This window comes from Podarcis filfolensis (assembly GCF_964270895.1).
Source record: "Podarcis filfolensis genome assembly, chromosome: 13".
Classification (NCBI taxonomy): Eukaryota; Metazoa; Chordata; class Lepidosauria; order Squamata; family Lacertidae; genus Podarcis; species Podarcis filfolensis.
Genome location: NC_139615.1, coordinates 40,122,175 through 40,139,005, shown reverse-complemented (window position 1 = coordinate 40,139,005; position 16,831 = coordinate 40,122,175). Strand labels below are relative to the sequence as shown.

The following is a 16,831-nucleotide window of genomic DNA, read 5'->3' as shown; positions in this document are numbered from 1 at the left end:
GCTGCTCTGGTGTCGATGTTCCGTTGCACCATGCTGGCCACATGACCCAAAAAACTGTCTGCAGTGGACAAACGCCGGCTCCCTCGGCCCGTAAAGCGAGATGAGCGCTGCAACCCCAGAGTTGTTCACGACTGCACTTAAATGTCAGGGGTCCCTTTACCTTTACGTAACCCAGAAGTAGATGCTCCCAGTTGCAAACTTTGCCCCGGGATGCGAGCGGAAGTCGCGCGCCAGCAGCAGGAGGCGCCATTAGCGAAAGTGCGCCTCAGATTATGAACGGTTTCGGCTTAAGAACGGATCTCCAGAATGAATTAAGTTCGTAACCGGAGGTACCACTGCACAGGGAACCAGGCAGACGGTCTTCTTGGTAGTGGCGCCCACCCTGTGGAACGTGCTCCCATTGGATGTCAAGGAAATAAACAACTATCTGACTTTTAGAAGACATCTGAAGGCAGCCCTGTTTAGGGAAGCTTTTAATGTTCAATGTTTTATCGTGTTTTTAATGTTCTGTTGGGAGCCGCCCACAGTGGCTGGGGAAACCTAGCCAGATGGCTGGGGTATAAATTTATTATTAATTAATTAAGTTGTTATTTATTTGGCCCACCCAGCAAAACAGTCTGCAGTAAGCCAATGTGCCAGTGACTGGCTTTTGCCTTCTCCCATCTTCTGCTTCCTCCCAGTGGCTGCGTTGGCGAGGTTTGTTCTCAAGGCACTGTGGCTTGTTTTCAGCACAACAAATCACCACCTCTGGTTTCTCTCAGTGCCTGTGGGGAGGTAGGAGCAAAATGCACGATTCATTTGTGCTCAGTAAACCGTGGCTTGCCCTGGCATAGGGATATGGCCTCTCTGCGAGGCTCAAAACATGCCAGAAATGTAGACCATCTTTCCTTTTCTTCCAGATCCAAAAGTGAACTAACTTCACCGCTTTAGGTTTTAGAGGAATTCCGAGCAAAGCCCACCTGTGTGTTAACAGATAATTAGCTTGAAATGACTAAAGCTTCAGGGGATCTGATCTGTTGATCGTGTTAAAATCCACCTGTTTGTTCCGCATGCCGCCTCAAAGGAAATTGAAACTTAACGGCTTTTGAATCTGTTTTTATCAGAGGCTAGCAGGCATTTTGCACTTCCGAGCAAACTTACTCTAGGCTTCCCTGCCAGCAATCAGAACTACAGAAAAATGAACTTGACATTGCAGGAAGTTCTAGACGGACACCCTGCCCCCCCCCCAATTTACCCGTGAACACATATACGTGGAGTGCTGGGAAATAATTACGTAAATAAATAGAATCATATTCTTATGGCGTGAGAGAGAGCTGGAGAGTCCTTGTGGCTTGTGAGGAGATCCTAGGTAAAGGTAAAAGGTCCCCTGACCATTAGGTCCAGTCGTGACCGACTGGTGTTGCAGCGCTCATCTTGCTTTATTGGCCGAGGGAGCTGGCGTACAGCTTCTGGGTCATGTGGCCAGCATGACTAAGCCACTTCTGGCGAATCAGAGCAGCGCACGGAAACGCCGTTTACCTTCCCGCCGGAGTGGTACCTATTTATCTACTTGCACTCTGACGTGCTTTCGAACTGCTAGGTTGGCAGGAGCAGGGACCGAGCAACGGGAGCTCACCCCGTCGCGGGGATTCGAACCACCGACCCTCTGATCGGCAAGTCCTAGGCTCTGTGGTTTAACCCACAGCGCCACCTACATCCTACCAGGAGCCTAAAGAGGTCAGTCAAAGGAAACCCCAGAGACCTCAGGCACAGCAGGGCTTTGTTTAGGCTGCTCAGCCTCCCCACCTAATAGCTGATGCATGGGTTAGAACAGCAGCAGCCCCAGATTTCCCCCACGTCCTCCAGCTGGCCCCAGAGCTTCAACCCTAGTTGAAAAGCGATTTGTGTGGAGGGAAAGAGAGCAGGACAGCAGGGGGGAAATGTGTGTTTAGAGGCTTTTTGGAGGATACTCCTAAATTTATGCAATTTCACTTATGTGCGCGATGAACACAAGCCCTGTAAGGTTACTGAAATAAAATAAATTAAGGTCTTATATATATAATAAGTGTTCATAAATGTACCAAGCAAACATGTACATAAATATATAAACCACATGTCTGAAGCAGCACAGGAAAATAGCTCTGAAAACCATTTTGACTCCCAAACTGACCAAATGATTTCTCTGCAAGGTCAAGGAAAACTGAAAAGCCTCCCCATTGTCTTTTCATTCACAAATCCTGTCTTAAGGGTATGTCTGTGTATGAATAGAGTGAGCCTGTGAACTGGCTCAGGAACTAAGTATTTATCATTACAAAAGACTGGCCAGGCTCCCCAGGGTATCCAATCAAGTGAGCATTAATAGGTAACCTGCCAGACAGGAGGTAAACAACGCACTCAGATTTCTGTTGTAGACCACTCTTTCTGTGATGTACATATGATGTGTCTGGGGGTGGTGGTCTTGAGCTACACCCCTTCTGTGATGTATGTATGATGTTTCTGGGGGTGGTCTTGGACTCCAGGGCGGTCAATTTAAAATGTCTACATAAGGGCGGGCACACCTTGGTTCGGGGTCCTCCTCCTCCTGCATGTGAAGGGGGCACCCTGTTGCAACAGTTCAAAAAAGATCAGGCTTACTTGCTGCTTTGCTTCTCCATATTCTCTGGTTGGCCTCTGTTATTTTCTCTGACCAATGGAGAACCTGCAAAGGACTCTAATAGGGCTCTGGTGTCCCCCATAAGGGAATCAGGGCAGATTTTCATTTATTACATCATCATCTAACTCCAGTCCTTCTGTAGTTCTGGTGGGACTTGCAACATAATAAATAAGGAATATTCTGTACATGAGACTTTCCACTTGACAAAAAAGAGCCTCAATAAAAACTACCCTTACATTTAAAAATGAAGACTATCTTGCAAGAGACTTCGGGGGATTTTCAAAATTACCTCTTTCAGTGGTCTTGAAATATGTAAATATGATGAAATATAACCTATGAAAAGGTTGACAGCTGGGCTAGTGTAAGATCCAAGTTTCTTTAATGTTATCATACCAATAATTTACCCAGAATACTGCTTTGTGCTGAAACTTGATAAACACGACAGTGGTACCTTGGTTCTCAAACGTAATCTGTTCCAGAATTCCATTCAACTTACGCAACGTTTGAAAACCAAGGCGTGGCTTCTGATTGGCGCAGGCGCCCTGGAAACAATAGCTGACAGCCGCACTGGACGTTCGGCTTCTGAAAAACCTTCGAAAACTGGAACACTTACTTCCGGGTTTTCAGCATGTGGGAGCCGAAATGTTCAAGAACCGAGGTTCCACTGTAATCATCTTCGAATGGATTTTTCTTAATGACCTTATTGCTTACTGTTTTCGGAAGTGATAAAGTTTGTGTATTATAAATGAAAAACCTAGTAGAATTCTTAGTGAAAACATTTATTCTGCCAACAATACATCTCATTTCCATCATATATAATTTTGAGCTCTGACAACAAAATCATATACGGTTTTCTTAACAGAAGAGCATTCCAGCTGCTAAGATAATGTCAAGTAAAATATTGAGCATCCCAAAACAACTGTGCCTTTTGCTTAGTCCATACGAGCTTTCAGTGTTCGGGTAGTTATCTTGTCCTTTTCACTGGTGAAGAGAGAAAAGAGGAGGAGAAACGGAGGTGAAATCTCACACTGATGCCCAGAGTGTAAATTATATTTTTACCTCTTGGGGAATTTCCATCAAGCATCGGCCACTCACTAGAAAAACAAGGAGCTTAGCTAGGTTAGTCCAGCTCCCTTGTCGCAGATGCCAATCATTTTCTCACTGGTGCAAGCAGGAATGCCTGCTGCTCTCTAAACCTACCCCCAAGCAGGAGGGGAAACTAAATTACCATATTTTTCAATCTATAGGAGGCACTTTTCCCCTCCAAAAATTAAGGGGAAATGTGTGTGCATCCTATGGAGCGAATGCAGGCTCCTTGCTTCAGCGATAGCAACGTGAAGCCTCTGAAGCGCAGAGGGAGCGCTCCTGCCGTGCTCCGAAGGCTTCGCGTTGCTTTCGCTGAAGCCTGGAGAGCGAGAGGGGTCAGTGCGCACCGACCCCTCTCGCTCTCCATGCTTCAGCGAAAGCAACACGAAGCCTCCGGAGCGCAGCGGGAATTCGTGCTGCGCTGCGAAGGCTTCAGGTTCCTTTTGCTGAAGCCAGGAGAGCAAGACTCTCCTGGCTTCAGCAGAGAGGGAGAGCTGCGCAGCGCCCCTTCAGCCAAGCGGGAGGAGAAATGGAACGGGCTCCGTTTCTCCTGCCGCTTCACTGAAGGGGTGCTGAGCAGAGAGGGGGAGAATTTTTTTTCTTGTTCTCCCCCTCTAAAACAAGCTGTGTCCTATGGTCGGGTGCGTCCTATAGAGCGAAAAATACGGTAGCTTCATCACTTCCATGGGACTCATTTTTCTGGGTCAGCCTTGAGGCTGGTAAGTGGAGAGCTACTCTCCCTGCAGCTAAGCCATGAAGATCAATCAACCTCTTGGACATATTTTGCAGCAAACGTACTGAAAAAAAAGAGCCAACCACAACAAACCAAAAGCATACTTACATGACATGAACTATCACGCCCATGCCTGACACGGCATCTCTGTCCACAGCATTGAGCATGGCTTGGGCTATGGTTTCAAAGAGGCCGTCTGGTTCCTGCATTCAAGAGGGGAAGAGAGAAACCCTTGACTTGTACTTGGAATTCCTTTAGGTGTGTTGTATCTAGAACGAGCTTTGCATGAGGAGGAATGAGATCACGTGGCCCTTAAGTTTTAATCTGACAATTGTAATTTTTAGTCTTTTAAAGGCCCTTAAGTTTGTAATCTGACAACACGTGAGGTGGGGTGGATTACAACATCATCATCATCATCATCATCATCATCATTATTATTATTATTATTATTATTATTATTAAAATTGGTATACTGGCCTTCACCCAAAGATCACAGGGTGGTTCACAACATAAAAATACTAAATGACAGCACAAAATACGTAACGAAACAAAAACAAACCAATCACACACACCCCACAAACACACCCCAAAGGCCATAAAATGTTTAATCAGCCAAAGGCCTGGTAATAATAATAATAATAATAATAATAATAATAATAATAATAATAATTTATTTGTACCATCTGGCTGGGTTTCCCCAGCCACTCTGGGCAGCTTCCAACAAGGATTAACAATACATCAAAATGCCACAAAATGTTCCCTGAACAGGGCTGCCTTCAGATGTCTTCTAAATGTCAGGTAGTTGTTTATCTCTTTGACATCTGGTGGGAGGGCGTTCCACAGGGTGGGTGCCACTACCGAGAAGGCCCTGTGCCTGGTTCCCCGTAGCTTTGCTTCTCGCAGTGAGGGAACCACCAGAAGGCCCTCAGCACTGTTAAGAGGCACTGTGCATTAGCGAGAGCAGCCGTTTTTAGAGGCAGCCCCACAAAATCTTGGCCTTGCCAAGGTAATGAAAGCAGAAACGTTCATGCCCATGCTTCTTGTGTGCTCCTGGCTAAGGCGGCATCCCTCTTACCATGTCTGGCTCCCACAGGGACTCGCACATGCCGTACATCTGCTCTGCGCAAGTCCCGCTGACCACAAAGTCCTCCGTTGTCATTGGGCAGCCGATCAGGTCTAAGGAGCAGATGAAGGGCTCGTACGTGACCGGGTCCAAGCCGGCTATCACGGGCTCCGTGTAGTAAGGTCCAAACCTGAAAACAGCAGGAAAAGGCGTGTTAGCTATCCATTCAGTAAACTCGTCCCAAACACCATCTAAACATGACAAAGCTATGCTAAAAAAAGCTATTAGAAACCCAACTTTGAGAAAAAGGGAAGCAGCAGGAAAATACATCCAATCACATTTCCGTTGGTATGCCTAAGCAGACAAGTTTTGGTTATGCTTAGAATTGGCCAGATCTTCAAATATCTGGAGAGAAGGGCAGAACTCCCCAGCCCCTCCAGTTCAGATGTAGTTTGCTAGAGCTACCCAGAGCATTTTGCGGTACACCTGCTTTTGGCCTGACATATGTATTGATTTGTGTCAGGTGTGCAGAGTCCTACCCTCCCTTCGGCAACTTCACAGACAAGAATTAACGGGAAGTTTATATTTTATGTTGTTGTTGTTTAGTCGTGTCCGACTCTTCGTGACCCCATGGACCAGAGCACGCCAGGCACTCCTGTCTTCCACTGCCTCCCACAGTTTGGTCAAACTCATGCTGGTAGCTTCGAGAACACTGTCCAACCATCTCGTCCTCTGTCGTCCCCTTCTCCTTGTGCCCTCCATCTTTCCCAACATCAGGTCTTTTCCAGGGAGTCTTCTCTTCTCATGAGGTGGCCAAAGTATTGGAGTCTCAGCTTCAGGATCTGTCCTTGCTGATTTCCTTCAGAATGGATAGGTTTGATCTTCTTGCAGTCCATGGGACTCTCAAGAGTCTCCTCCAGCACCATAATTCAAAGCATCAATTCTTCAGCGATCAGCCTTCTTTATGGTCCAGCTCTCACTTCCATACATCACTACTGGGAAAACCATAGCTTAAACTATACGGACCTTTGTTGGCAAGGTGATGTCTCTGCTTTTTAAGATGCTGTCTAGGTTTGTCATTGCTTTTCTCCCAAGAAGCAGGCATCTTTTAATTTCGTGGCTGCTGTCACCATCTGCAGTGATCATGGAGCCCAAGAAAGTAAAATCTCTCACTGCCTCCATTTCTTCCCCTTCTATTTGCCAGGAGGTGATGGGACCAGTGGGCATGATCTTCGTTTTTTTGATGTTGAGCTTCATATTTTGCGCTCTCCTCTTTCACCCTCATTAAAAGGTTATTTAATTCCTCCTCACTTTCTGCCATCAAGGTTGTGTCATCTGCATATCTGAGGTTGCTGATATTTCTTCCAGCAATCTTAATTCCGGCTAGGGATTCATCCAGCCCATTTTATAGTCCTTTTTTATTTTATAGTCCTTTTTAATTCAGTCATCTGAATTGGCTGCATGCAAAAATCCACATCTCTCCACAGGGAGAGCAGTTGGCTACTCTAAATTCTCCCGCTTCCATCCCCAGCAACATCCTGGACACTAATGGGAAGCTCCTCTTCCTCCTCTCTGCATTCTTTGTTCTCTAATATGGATGGACCTCCTAGCTCTTGGAGAGGGAGGGTCCCCTTCACTCTCTAATGCTGCCTTTCTCAACCTGTGAGTCCCCAGATGTTGTTGAACTACAACTCCCATCACCCCAGCTAGCAAGGCCAGAGCTCAGGGATGATGGGAGTTGTAGTCCAACAACATCTGGGGACCCACAGGTTGAAAACCGCTGCTCTAATGACATCTCTGCTGGCTGTTCCCTCCCTTCTGTTTCTCTTTCCATTATCTCATAACTAGGCAACTCCTGTCAAAGCTGCTTCATGTCTGTGTCTCTCTCTGCTCCTGAAACCGCTGGAAACAGGGGAGGCGAAATTTCCCCCTCCTCCTCTTCAGAGACAAGCTGATCTGTCTGAGAATACATTCTCCCATGCTCCGATTCAGACCATTCCCTGACAATTTGAGGGGGTTGGCAGATGGATGATCCCGTCTTTGAAGAAGAAGAGAAGAGTTTGGATTTGATATCCCGCTTTATCACTACCCAAAAGAGTCCCAAAGCGGCTAACATTCTCCTTTCCCTTCCTCCCCCACAACAAACAGTCTGTGAGGTGAGTGGGGCTGAGAGACTTCAAAGAAGTGTGACTAGCCCAAGATCACCCAGCAGCTGCATGTGGAGGAGCGGGGAAGTGATCCCGGTTCACCAGATTACAAGTCCACCGCTCTTAAGCACACCACACGGGCTCTGAGCAGGAGGGGTGGGCCACAGGACCTCCTTGTCTCTTCCAAATCAAACTAGTGCTTCAACAGAACCCACCAGCCAGCAGAGATTCCAGGAGTTCAGTTGCAGCTAGGGCTTCAGTCTGTTCTAGGATTTATCTTCAGTTCAATCCCATGCATTCACCCCCCCCCCAATGTTACTGAACTTCTTAGCTGAAATGCAATTCTTTTAAATCCTTTACCGTCTCTCATACAGCAGGTTAGACACCATACTCATCAGGGTCTGTGGTTTGATTTGCCGGCCTTCTTTCAGCTCATAAAGATTCAGCCGGAACTTGAGCCTCTGAGCGCTGTTAAGAGACAAAAACTGGTGTTTATTCCATTTTAAGGCCCTAAATCCATTTTCCACTTGGTGGCTGAGGAAGAACAATGTACATATCTCAGGACATTCTGCAACTGCTCCCCATTGCATGGCGGGTAGTTGTTTATTGGAGAATTTTGGACTAATTTGAGTAATCTTGTTTCCTTTATGCTTGCTTGATTTTTTTTGTAAGACCAAGATCATAGTCTTAGTTGTTGCAGGATACAACACAGATCTATGCAAGTACTTTGCAAAACTGGCACCGGCTAGAAGCCCAGACTTCTCTACTACAGTGGTACCTCGGGTTACATATGCTTCAGGTTACAGACTCCACTAACCCAGAAATATTACCTCGGGTTAAGAACTTTGCTTCAGGATGAGAACAGAAATCATGCTGCGGCAGCACGGTGGCAGCAGGAGGCCCCATTAGCTAAAGTGGTGCTTCAGGTTAAGAACAGTTTCAGGTTAAGAACGGACCTCCGGAACGAATTAAGTACTTAACCTGAGGTACCACTGTACTCACAATTTGATAACTTCAGCTTAAAATTTAGAACCTCCAACCTATTGTCTCTAAGAATTGGGTGTGGGTGTGTGGATTATTTAATGGCAATGCGTCTGTTATGGATCTTAAACACACCCCGTGAAAAAAAATTGGCAATGTCATTTAATAAGCCATTCCTAAAACATGTTTGCATTTGATCTGATTTGAGTTTCAATTCAAAATTGCATTGTTCTAAGACAAAGATATTGCTGGACTACAAACCCCATCATCCTTGACCATGGGCCATGCTGGCTGGGGATAATGGGAATTGGGAGTCCAAAAACATCTAGAGTTTCCCATCTCTGTTTTAAGAGGGGAAAATGTAGCTCATTCTTCTAGGAACTTGGCTTCTGTGTTTTAAAAAAGCAAAACAAAAACAAACCCTCAAGGTACTGAATATTTTAACCTTCAGTTCACAGGATGCGTGTGTGTTGGTGATCTATAACATGCTCAGCTGCAGGGAATTTTTGCCTCTGAAAAAAACTGTCCCTGTGCAACAGCTCAGGTGATGAGAAAGACTACAAAACATTATCTGTATTTTCTGATATTCCAAAACATTTTCTGATATTCGCAACTTCAAAGCAACCTTGCCAAGAGAGCCACTCATCCCATTTTGGAAGAGTTGGGGATACCAAGACCGAAAGAGCAGCAATTCACAAAAATCTAGCCACGAACCTCCCAAAAACAGTTCCCAAGGCCTCTAGCACTGGACAACACCAATTTTCTTGCTTTGAGCAAGAACAAATACTTACACGGTCTGAACATCAGTGGCAAGTCCAGCCAAACCGATGAATAATCTGTCTCCCATTGGGAAAATTTTCTGGAAATCCGTAGTCACCATCTGAGCTTGAATGCCAAACCTCCGGTCAGCAGCAATGGCAACACAGTTTTTTCCTTTCATGGCCATTACGGCTCCACCGTTATAGGACATAATAGACTGGGAAAGGAGGGAGAAGGCAGGCTGGTTAGTCAACATTATTAAGAAACCAATTTGGCAACACTTTTTCACCGGGATGGAGATTTTCCAAATCAGACCTCTATGTGTGAGCCTCTTCGGTAGGACGGTCAACTACACACATGTAAGGAAAGTGTGTCAGAGATCTGACACGGTTCCCACTTTCTTCCAAATGTTGTTAGAACAGAGTGCGCCTCTGGGGGCGAAGTCAAAATGCTGTGCTAGCAACACCAAAGTGACTTCCCTGGGGAACAAGACTGTGCAGCGCATATGGAGGTCCTGGGCTGCCCAGACAACAAGACCCCCCTCTCTGCCTCGCTGACCAAATCCAGAGGAAAGCAGAGCAATACGTTCGGCACCAGCTTGGCTGCAGTTGTGGTTAAAGGTAAAGGGAGCCCTGACCATTAGGTCCAGTCGTGACCGTCTCTGGGGTTGCGGCGCTCATTTCGCTTTATTGGCCGAGGGAGCTGGCGTACAGCTTCCGGGTCATGTGGCCAGCAGGACTAAGCCGCTTCTGGCAAACTAGAGCAGTGCACGGAAACACCATTTACCTTCCCGCCGGAGTGGTACCTGTTTATCTACTTGCACTTTGACGTGCTTTCGAACTGCTAGGTTGGCAGGAGCAGGGACCGAGCAACGGGAGCTCACCCCGTCGCGGGGATTTGAACCACCAACCTTCTGATCGGCAAGTCCTAGGCTCTGTGGTTTAACCCACAGCGCCACCCGTGTCCCATGCAGTTGTAGTTAGAAAGAAGCATATAAGGTGCCGCCCAACTGTGTTAGGGACCCCACTCCAGTTTTCTGCACTCCTTGGCCTTTTCTTCTCCCAAAGATATCCCCTCAAGGCAGCAGATGCTTAGGATCAGAATCTTCCTTCTTTCTCAAGCGTGGGCCTCCAGCTGTTTTACTACAACTCCCATCATCCCTAGCTATAAGGTAAAGGTAAAGAACCCCTGGATGGTTAAGTCCAGTCAAAGGTGACTATGGGATAATAAATAATGATAATAATAAATTTTATTTATATCCCGCCTTCCCTGGGCTCAGGGCGGCTAACACCAGTAAAATTACAATAAAAACATAATGGGGAAACCAATTTAAAATACAGGTTAAAATACAATTTAAAATGCAGCCTCATATTAAAAGTAGATCAAAACCATAAGGGGAAGGAAACATAAGGGTCAGACTGAGTTCAAACCAAAGGCCAGGCGGAACAGCTCTGTCTTGCAGGTCCTGTGGAAAGATGTCAAGTCCCGCAGGGCCCTAGTCTCTTGTGACAGAGCGTTCCACCAAGTCCGGGCCAGTACTGAAAAGGCTCTGGCCCTAGTTGAGACCAATCTAACCACCTTGCGACTTGGAACCGCCAAAGTGTTGTCATTTGTGGACCTTAAGGTCCTCCGCTGGGCATATCAGGAGAGGTGGTCTCGTAGGTATGTGGGTCCTAGGCCGTAGGTACGTGGGATGCAGTGCTCATCTTGCTTTTAGGCTGAGGGAGCCGGCGTTTGTCCACAGACAGCTTTCTGGGTCATGTGGCCAGCATGACTAAACGGGACATCATGACGGAAACCAGAGCGCATGGAAATGCTGTTTACCTTCCCGCCACAGCAGTACCTATTCATCTACTTGCACTGGTGTGCTTTCGAACTGCTAGGTTGGCAGGAGCTGGGACAGAGCAACAGGATCTCACCCATCACAGGGATTTGAACCTCCAACCTTCTGATCAGCAAGCCCAAGGGGCTCAGTGGTTTAGACTACAGCGCCACCCGCATCCCTAGCTATAGCAGGACCAGTGGTCAGGCATGATGGGAACTGTAGTCCAAAAACCACACACCAGCTGCAAGCCCAAGTTTGGGGAAAACTCTGTCCCAGATGCACTACCTTTCCAGATAGTCAGTCCCATTTGCCCCTATGTGGACAATAAAGAAAACCTCAATTCCCCCAACCCCGGGCGGGCACCTGGAACCACTGGACGGGGGCCAACTTTCGCTATCGCTTCTACCAGAGCCCGGGGACGATCCCGGGCTGGATCAGGCCAGAGCCCAGCGCACCCACCCTCCTCTTTCCCACGGGATCTGCGGGAAGGGGAGCCGCCTTTCCCCGGCCTCTCCCTCCCTCGTCCCCCGGCGATTCGCACCCAGAGCCTGGCCGAGGGCTCCCATCTTGGGACAGGGGGGATTCAGCCAGGAGCGGCCGATCAGCGCCTCGACCACCTTGGTCCAGTGGCACCCCGTTCCGCTGGTCATTTCACCCCCCCTCAAACGCAGCACCCCTTTAGAACCCACCATGATGGACGCTGGTAGGAAAACGAGCCCTTATCACCGCGCTCCTCTCGCTTCCTGTCGCTCGCTGCCGCTAAGGCCCGCCTCCGCCTCCCTGCCACTGGCTAGCGTCGCCACCCGCGCCGCTTCCCATTGGGTAGCTGGGCGCCGTCAGTCAAGGCTCGGCCTCTTCCCTCGGGGCGGTCGGCAGAAGGATGTGAAGAGTCATGGTTCCTCCTCCCGCGCAGCACACTCGCACGTAGAGATAAAAAATAGAGAGAGACGCATCTTCTCTCGTGGAGAGATAGCTTCCGGGTTCGCAATGGATTTTTTTCCAAAAAAAAATTTTTATTTATATTTTGCAAGTGCAGAGTTATAACAATACAAAATACATACCCATATTTAGAGATTTCTCCGAATCTCTAGACTACCCACCTTCCCCTCCCATCGGTCCTGTTATAAACCTTTTCAACTGCATATTATTTCCTCGTCCAAATTTTATGTCTCTCTCCATTTTATCCATAATATCTTCTGCATTACAAGTGTTATTGCAACCCTGCTAATGTTTTTATCTGGAATGGGTATCGATTTTAGTCCCCAGCCCCAGGGGGAAATTCAGGATCACATTCTGCGCTTCGTCTGGAAAAATATATAGCTATATCCCTACCGTGTGAAATATTTTCATTATTGCCTGTATTGCAGCTGCCTATGATATTATGCCCATATTGTACTGTATTCCATTCACAGGCATACACCCACAATGTGTTTTTACGTATAAAAAAACTCAGGTATAAACTGTGCTGAGCTAAGAAAGATAAGAAACACGCGTTGCCATCTAATCGCACGCTAAAATTATGGATTTCTGCAAACAAACACCTTACAGAGAAAAACCGCTTTTTAAAAAAGTAGCAGAAAGGAGGCTTAGTAATAAGGAATCGGGATTCGGAAGTGATGCGCGACTCTTCTATTGCATTTGTTTCCTATATCTATGAACAGCAACCGGAAGTGGCGCAAAATCCAATTGTAAGCCTGAATGCCCCCCCACCAAGCACCCACAGAGATAATAAATTAGAGAGATGTCTCATGGTTGGTTGGCTAAATGGCAGCAGATCAGAAGGGTTTCTGACTCTCGACTGGTTAAAAATGGCAAATTTGTTGTCTGTCTTGTATTTTGACGGCCTACCGAAAGCCCTCCTTCTACAAGGCTTGTAAATGGAGAACTTTCCCAATTTGCATCTGCACTGCAATTGCTTTTTAAATATATTTTAAAGACTTTTCTGTATTTTATCTCTGTGGTTTGGTACCCTGGCCTCCTTTGGGAGGAAGGGTGGGATAGAATTTAATAAATTAAATAAACTAAAAAGCACCCCTTTCCCCCCTGACCCCATGAACCAGAGCACGCCAGGCACTCCTGTCTTCCACTGCCTCCCGCAGTTTGGTCAGACTCATGCTGGTAGCTTCAAAAACACTGTCCAACCATCTCGTCCTCTGTCGTCCCCTTCTCCTTGTGCCCTCCATCTTTCCCAACATCAGGGTCTTTTCCAGGGAGTCTTCTCTTCTCATGAGGTGGCCAAAGTATTGGAGTCTCAGCTTCAGAATCTGTCCTTCCAGTGAGTACTCAGGGCTGATTTCCTTGAGAATGGATAGGTTTGATCTTCTTGTAGTCCATGGGACTCTCAAGAGTCTCCTCCAGCACCAGAATTCAAAAGCATCAATTCTTCGGCGATCAGCCTTCTTTATGGTCCAGCTCTCACTTCTATACACCACTACTGGGAAAACCATAGCTGTAACTATACGGACCTTTGTTGGCAAGGTGATGTCTCTGCTTTTTAAGATGCTGTCTAGGTTTGTCATTGCTTTTCTCCCAAGAAGCAAGCATCTTTTAATTTTGTGACTCTGTTACCATCTGCAGTGATCATGGAGCCCAAGAAAGTAAAATCTCTCACTGCCTCCATTTCTTCCCCTTCTATTTGCCAGGAGGCGATGGGCACAGTGGCTATGATCTTAGTTTTTTTGATGTTGATGTTAAAAACATACACAAAGTAAAATAAAAAATTCTTTCCAGTAGCACCTTAAAGACCAACTAAGTTTGTTACTGGTATGAGCTTTTGTGTGCATGCCAATAACAAACTTAGTTGGTCTCTAAGGTGCTACTGGAAGGAATTTTTTTATTTTGTTTCAACTACGGCAGACCAACACGGCTACCTACCTGTAACTATGGAAGGCATATACAAAGTAATTCCTACAATCCTGAAGTCTGCCCATCATTCCTTCAAACGATGGGTAGAAATTCAACAAGTAAAACGTCTAATCATTGCATCTCTGATACTATGAGGCATTTTAAAACACTGGGACCCAGTCAGGAAAGAAACAACAACATCTTTGTCTAGGATTGGGTTTATTTGTTGTGTTTTGGCAGGTTACTTGATTATTGCAAATCGGTTAAACGAAAGAAAGCATTTAAACCTCCCTGGCGAATTATACTTTTCAGATTAATTCTGCCGGCTTCCATCCTCTTGTGCAGTAAAGGCAAGAAGATTCTACCTGCTACATTCAGGAAAGCAGGGATTGCTAAAAGGAATGCCAGAAAAGGCCAATTGGGACAGGATGAAACCTTGCAAGGCTCCGAATAAAAGGAAATGGAAACTCATTTTCATTAAATAAGAGATGTTGCGGCTAAGGGAAGAAACAATCTGACATATGTTTGCAACAGGAGCGGGAAACCTGATTTTAAGAAATTGTATTCAATTAAAGCAATTTGGTTTGATTTGTAATAATTTGGAAAATTAATAAAAATAATTGGGGGGGGGGGAGAAAACTCATTTCCCCCCCTATCAGGACCCCCACCTACAATGTCTGAAAACCTGCATCTGGTTTGGAAGAATGGCAGATGAAGATGATGGATTTTTCGGAGCTAGCCGACCTAACCGGAAGAGTCCGCGACCAGAAGGAGGAGGAGTATCAGGAATGGATAAAATTTAATGATTACTTAGTTAAATATGTTAAGTTAAATTAACTGAAAACAGCTTGCAGATACTTAGTTGGCTTAGGATTTTATTTATGTTAAGTGATGAATTAATATGTTTAATTTCATAATGTGAAGATCTGAGGATGTTAATGTCTAAGTTAAATTTTATAAGAACTGCGATTTGGAAAACCGTTAAAAGGATAATGCCATGAAATTCAGCCAAGGGGAAGCGAGGAAGTCACTTAACAATGTTAATAAGAGTAATTTTCAATAAGGCTATGATTTATGTTTGTTTGTCTTATGCGTTTGTTTGTTTATACTGTTGTGAAAACCAATAAAAAATTTTGGAAAAAAAAGAAAGAAAAAGAAAACTTGCATCTGGAGAATGCAAAGTTCCAGGTTATTCTTTGTGGCCTTTTATGCCAAATTGAGCTGGAATAACTAAAAATGCACGAATCCTAGAGGAGCGGCAGGACTTGCCCTGGGATCAACGGGGTAGCTGCGTTTATGGGGGGGCCCCTCGTTTTGCAAACCGATGGGAAGCAAGTTGAGAAACAAAAGACACCGTCGTCCCTGGGTGGGCTCGAACCACCAACCTTTCGGTTAACAGCCGAACGCGCTAACCGATTGCGCCACAGAGACCGGCTTGCGGCGGGGAAGCGCTTGCCCTGCATTGCTAACTCCGAAGCCTAGTTAAAAAAAAAAAAAAAGACAACGGTTCTGGATTCGACCGCTGGAGGCGGAGTGAGATTGGAAAGGTTTGGAAGAAAAGCCAGCGCGCAACACGATCTTCAGGTTGTGGCTGGTAGTGCAATGGATACTTAGGCAGACTGCAGAAAGAAAATGCATGCAAAAAATTTGGTATACCATATTCTATTCTATTCTCCTTTTTCTGATTTTTTTTTGGGGGGGGGGGTACATGGCTGTCTTTTTTAAAGCAATCTTCGCATGCAAGAGCTGGCATTGCTGCAGATTGCAAAATCAGCTTCCTCTTCTACAGCTGCCATTCACGCGCCACGCACTGCGCTCGCCTCGCTCTTGCAGAGATAAAGCCGCTCTCTCCACGCAAGACCCTGCTCCACGCGTGTCTTGTTGTGTCATGTGCGTGGTGGGCCAGCAGAGGGCGCGCCTCCTTCCTGCTCTTTGAACAGCATCCCCAGAGCTGGCGCAATAGCAGGTCCCTATCCGGTCTTGGTTAGCAGCGAGGAAAAACTCCCCCGCGAAGCTCAGCGTGGAAAGCCTATATTAGAAAAATCCTCTTCCATTGCTTTTTGTTCCGCCTCCTAACGCCAACCTTTTCTTTTCAGTTTTTCCCTGTTATTTTATTTTCATTTCCCTTATTCCTCCTTCACCACCTTTATTTTCTTGATAAAGAAAATAATTTAAACAAAAATTAGCATTTGTTGGGGATTTTCTTGTGTTGCTTTATTATCCTTGGGTGATTCTCAGAGTCTGCTCGCTCTCAGAGCAAAAATATTCAAAAACAAAAAAAGTTGGGACAGCTCAGTCGGTAGAGCATGAGAGTCTTAATCTCAGGTTCGTGGGTTCGAGCCCCACTCTGGGCAAAAAAATTTCCTGCGTTACAGGTGGGTTGGACTAGATGATTCTTGTTGTCCCTTCCAACTCTACCATTCTGTGTTCCTGACTATCTGTTGACTTAGGTTATTTTCCTGTGTAGTTGCTGGCTATTTTTATTATATTATTATTATTATTACTATTGCATTGTGCCTTTTCGACAGCCCCCCCTCCAATGTTTGTTTGTTTAAATATCCTTTGCCAGTTGTGCTGTTGAACTTCTTGTTCCAGGTAGATAAATGCAGGTGGTTAAGACTCCATCAGCCCCCAGTAGCGTGGGAACTGCAGTTCCCTAACCCGGGTTGGTATGCAAGCTTTTGTGTTACACAGAATTCTTGGTCAGGCAGAAGGGCAAAGACGGTGGAGAGGCTGGCCCTAAACTGTCAGTCTCTGCACC

The 16,831-nt window shown here is 46.1% G+C and overlaps 1 protein-coding gene across 1 annotated transcript; it reads right to left on the bottom strand.

Moving 5' to 3' along the window:
• Positions 1–3,395: 3,395 nt before the first annotated feature.
• On the bottom strand, positions 3,396–12,066 carry PSMB3 (proteasome 20S subunit beta 3). The gene is made up of 6 exons (XM_083583631.1): positions 11,916–12,066; positions 9,434–9,618; positions 8,022–8,129; positions 5,527–5,704; positions 4,560–4,654; positions 3,396–3,613 (listed from the first exon to the last, which is right to left on the bottom strand). Exons 1-6 carry the CDS (start codon positions 11,916–11,918, stop codon positions 3,565–3,567), a joined length of 618 nt encoding a protein of 205 aa, XP_083439757.1. The 5' UTR covers positions 11,919–12,066; the 3' UTR covers positions 3,396–3,564.
• Positions 12,067–16,831: the final 4,765 nt, after the last annotated feature.

Excerpts from the sequence above, each read along its gene's own strand:
- PSMB3 (XM_083583631.1), bottom strand. Across the intron at positions 4,655-5,526 it reads CCCTGTGGGAGCCAGACATG|GAACCAGACGGCCTCTTTGA; the intron begins GTAAGAGGGATG and ends TCTTGAATGCAG. Across the intron at positions 3,614-4,559 it reads GGCGTGATAGTTCATGTCAT|TGAAAAGGACAAGATAACTA; the intron begins GTAAGTATGCTT and ends TCTCTTCACCAG.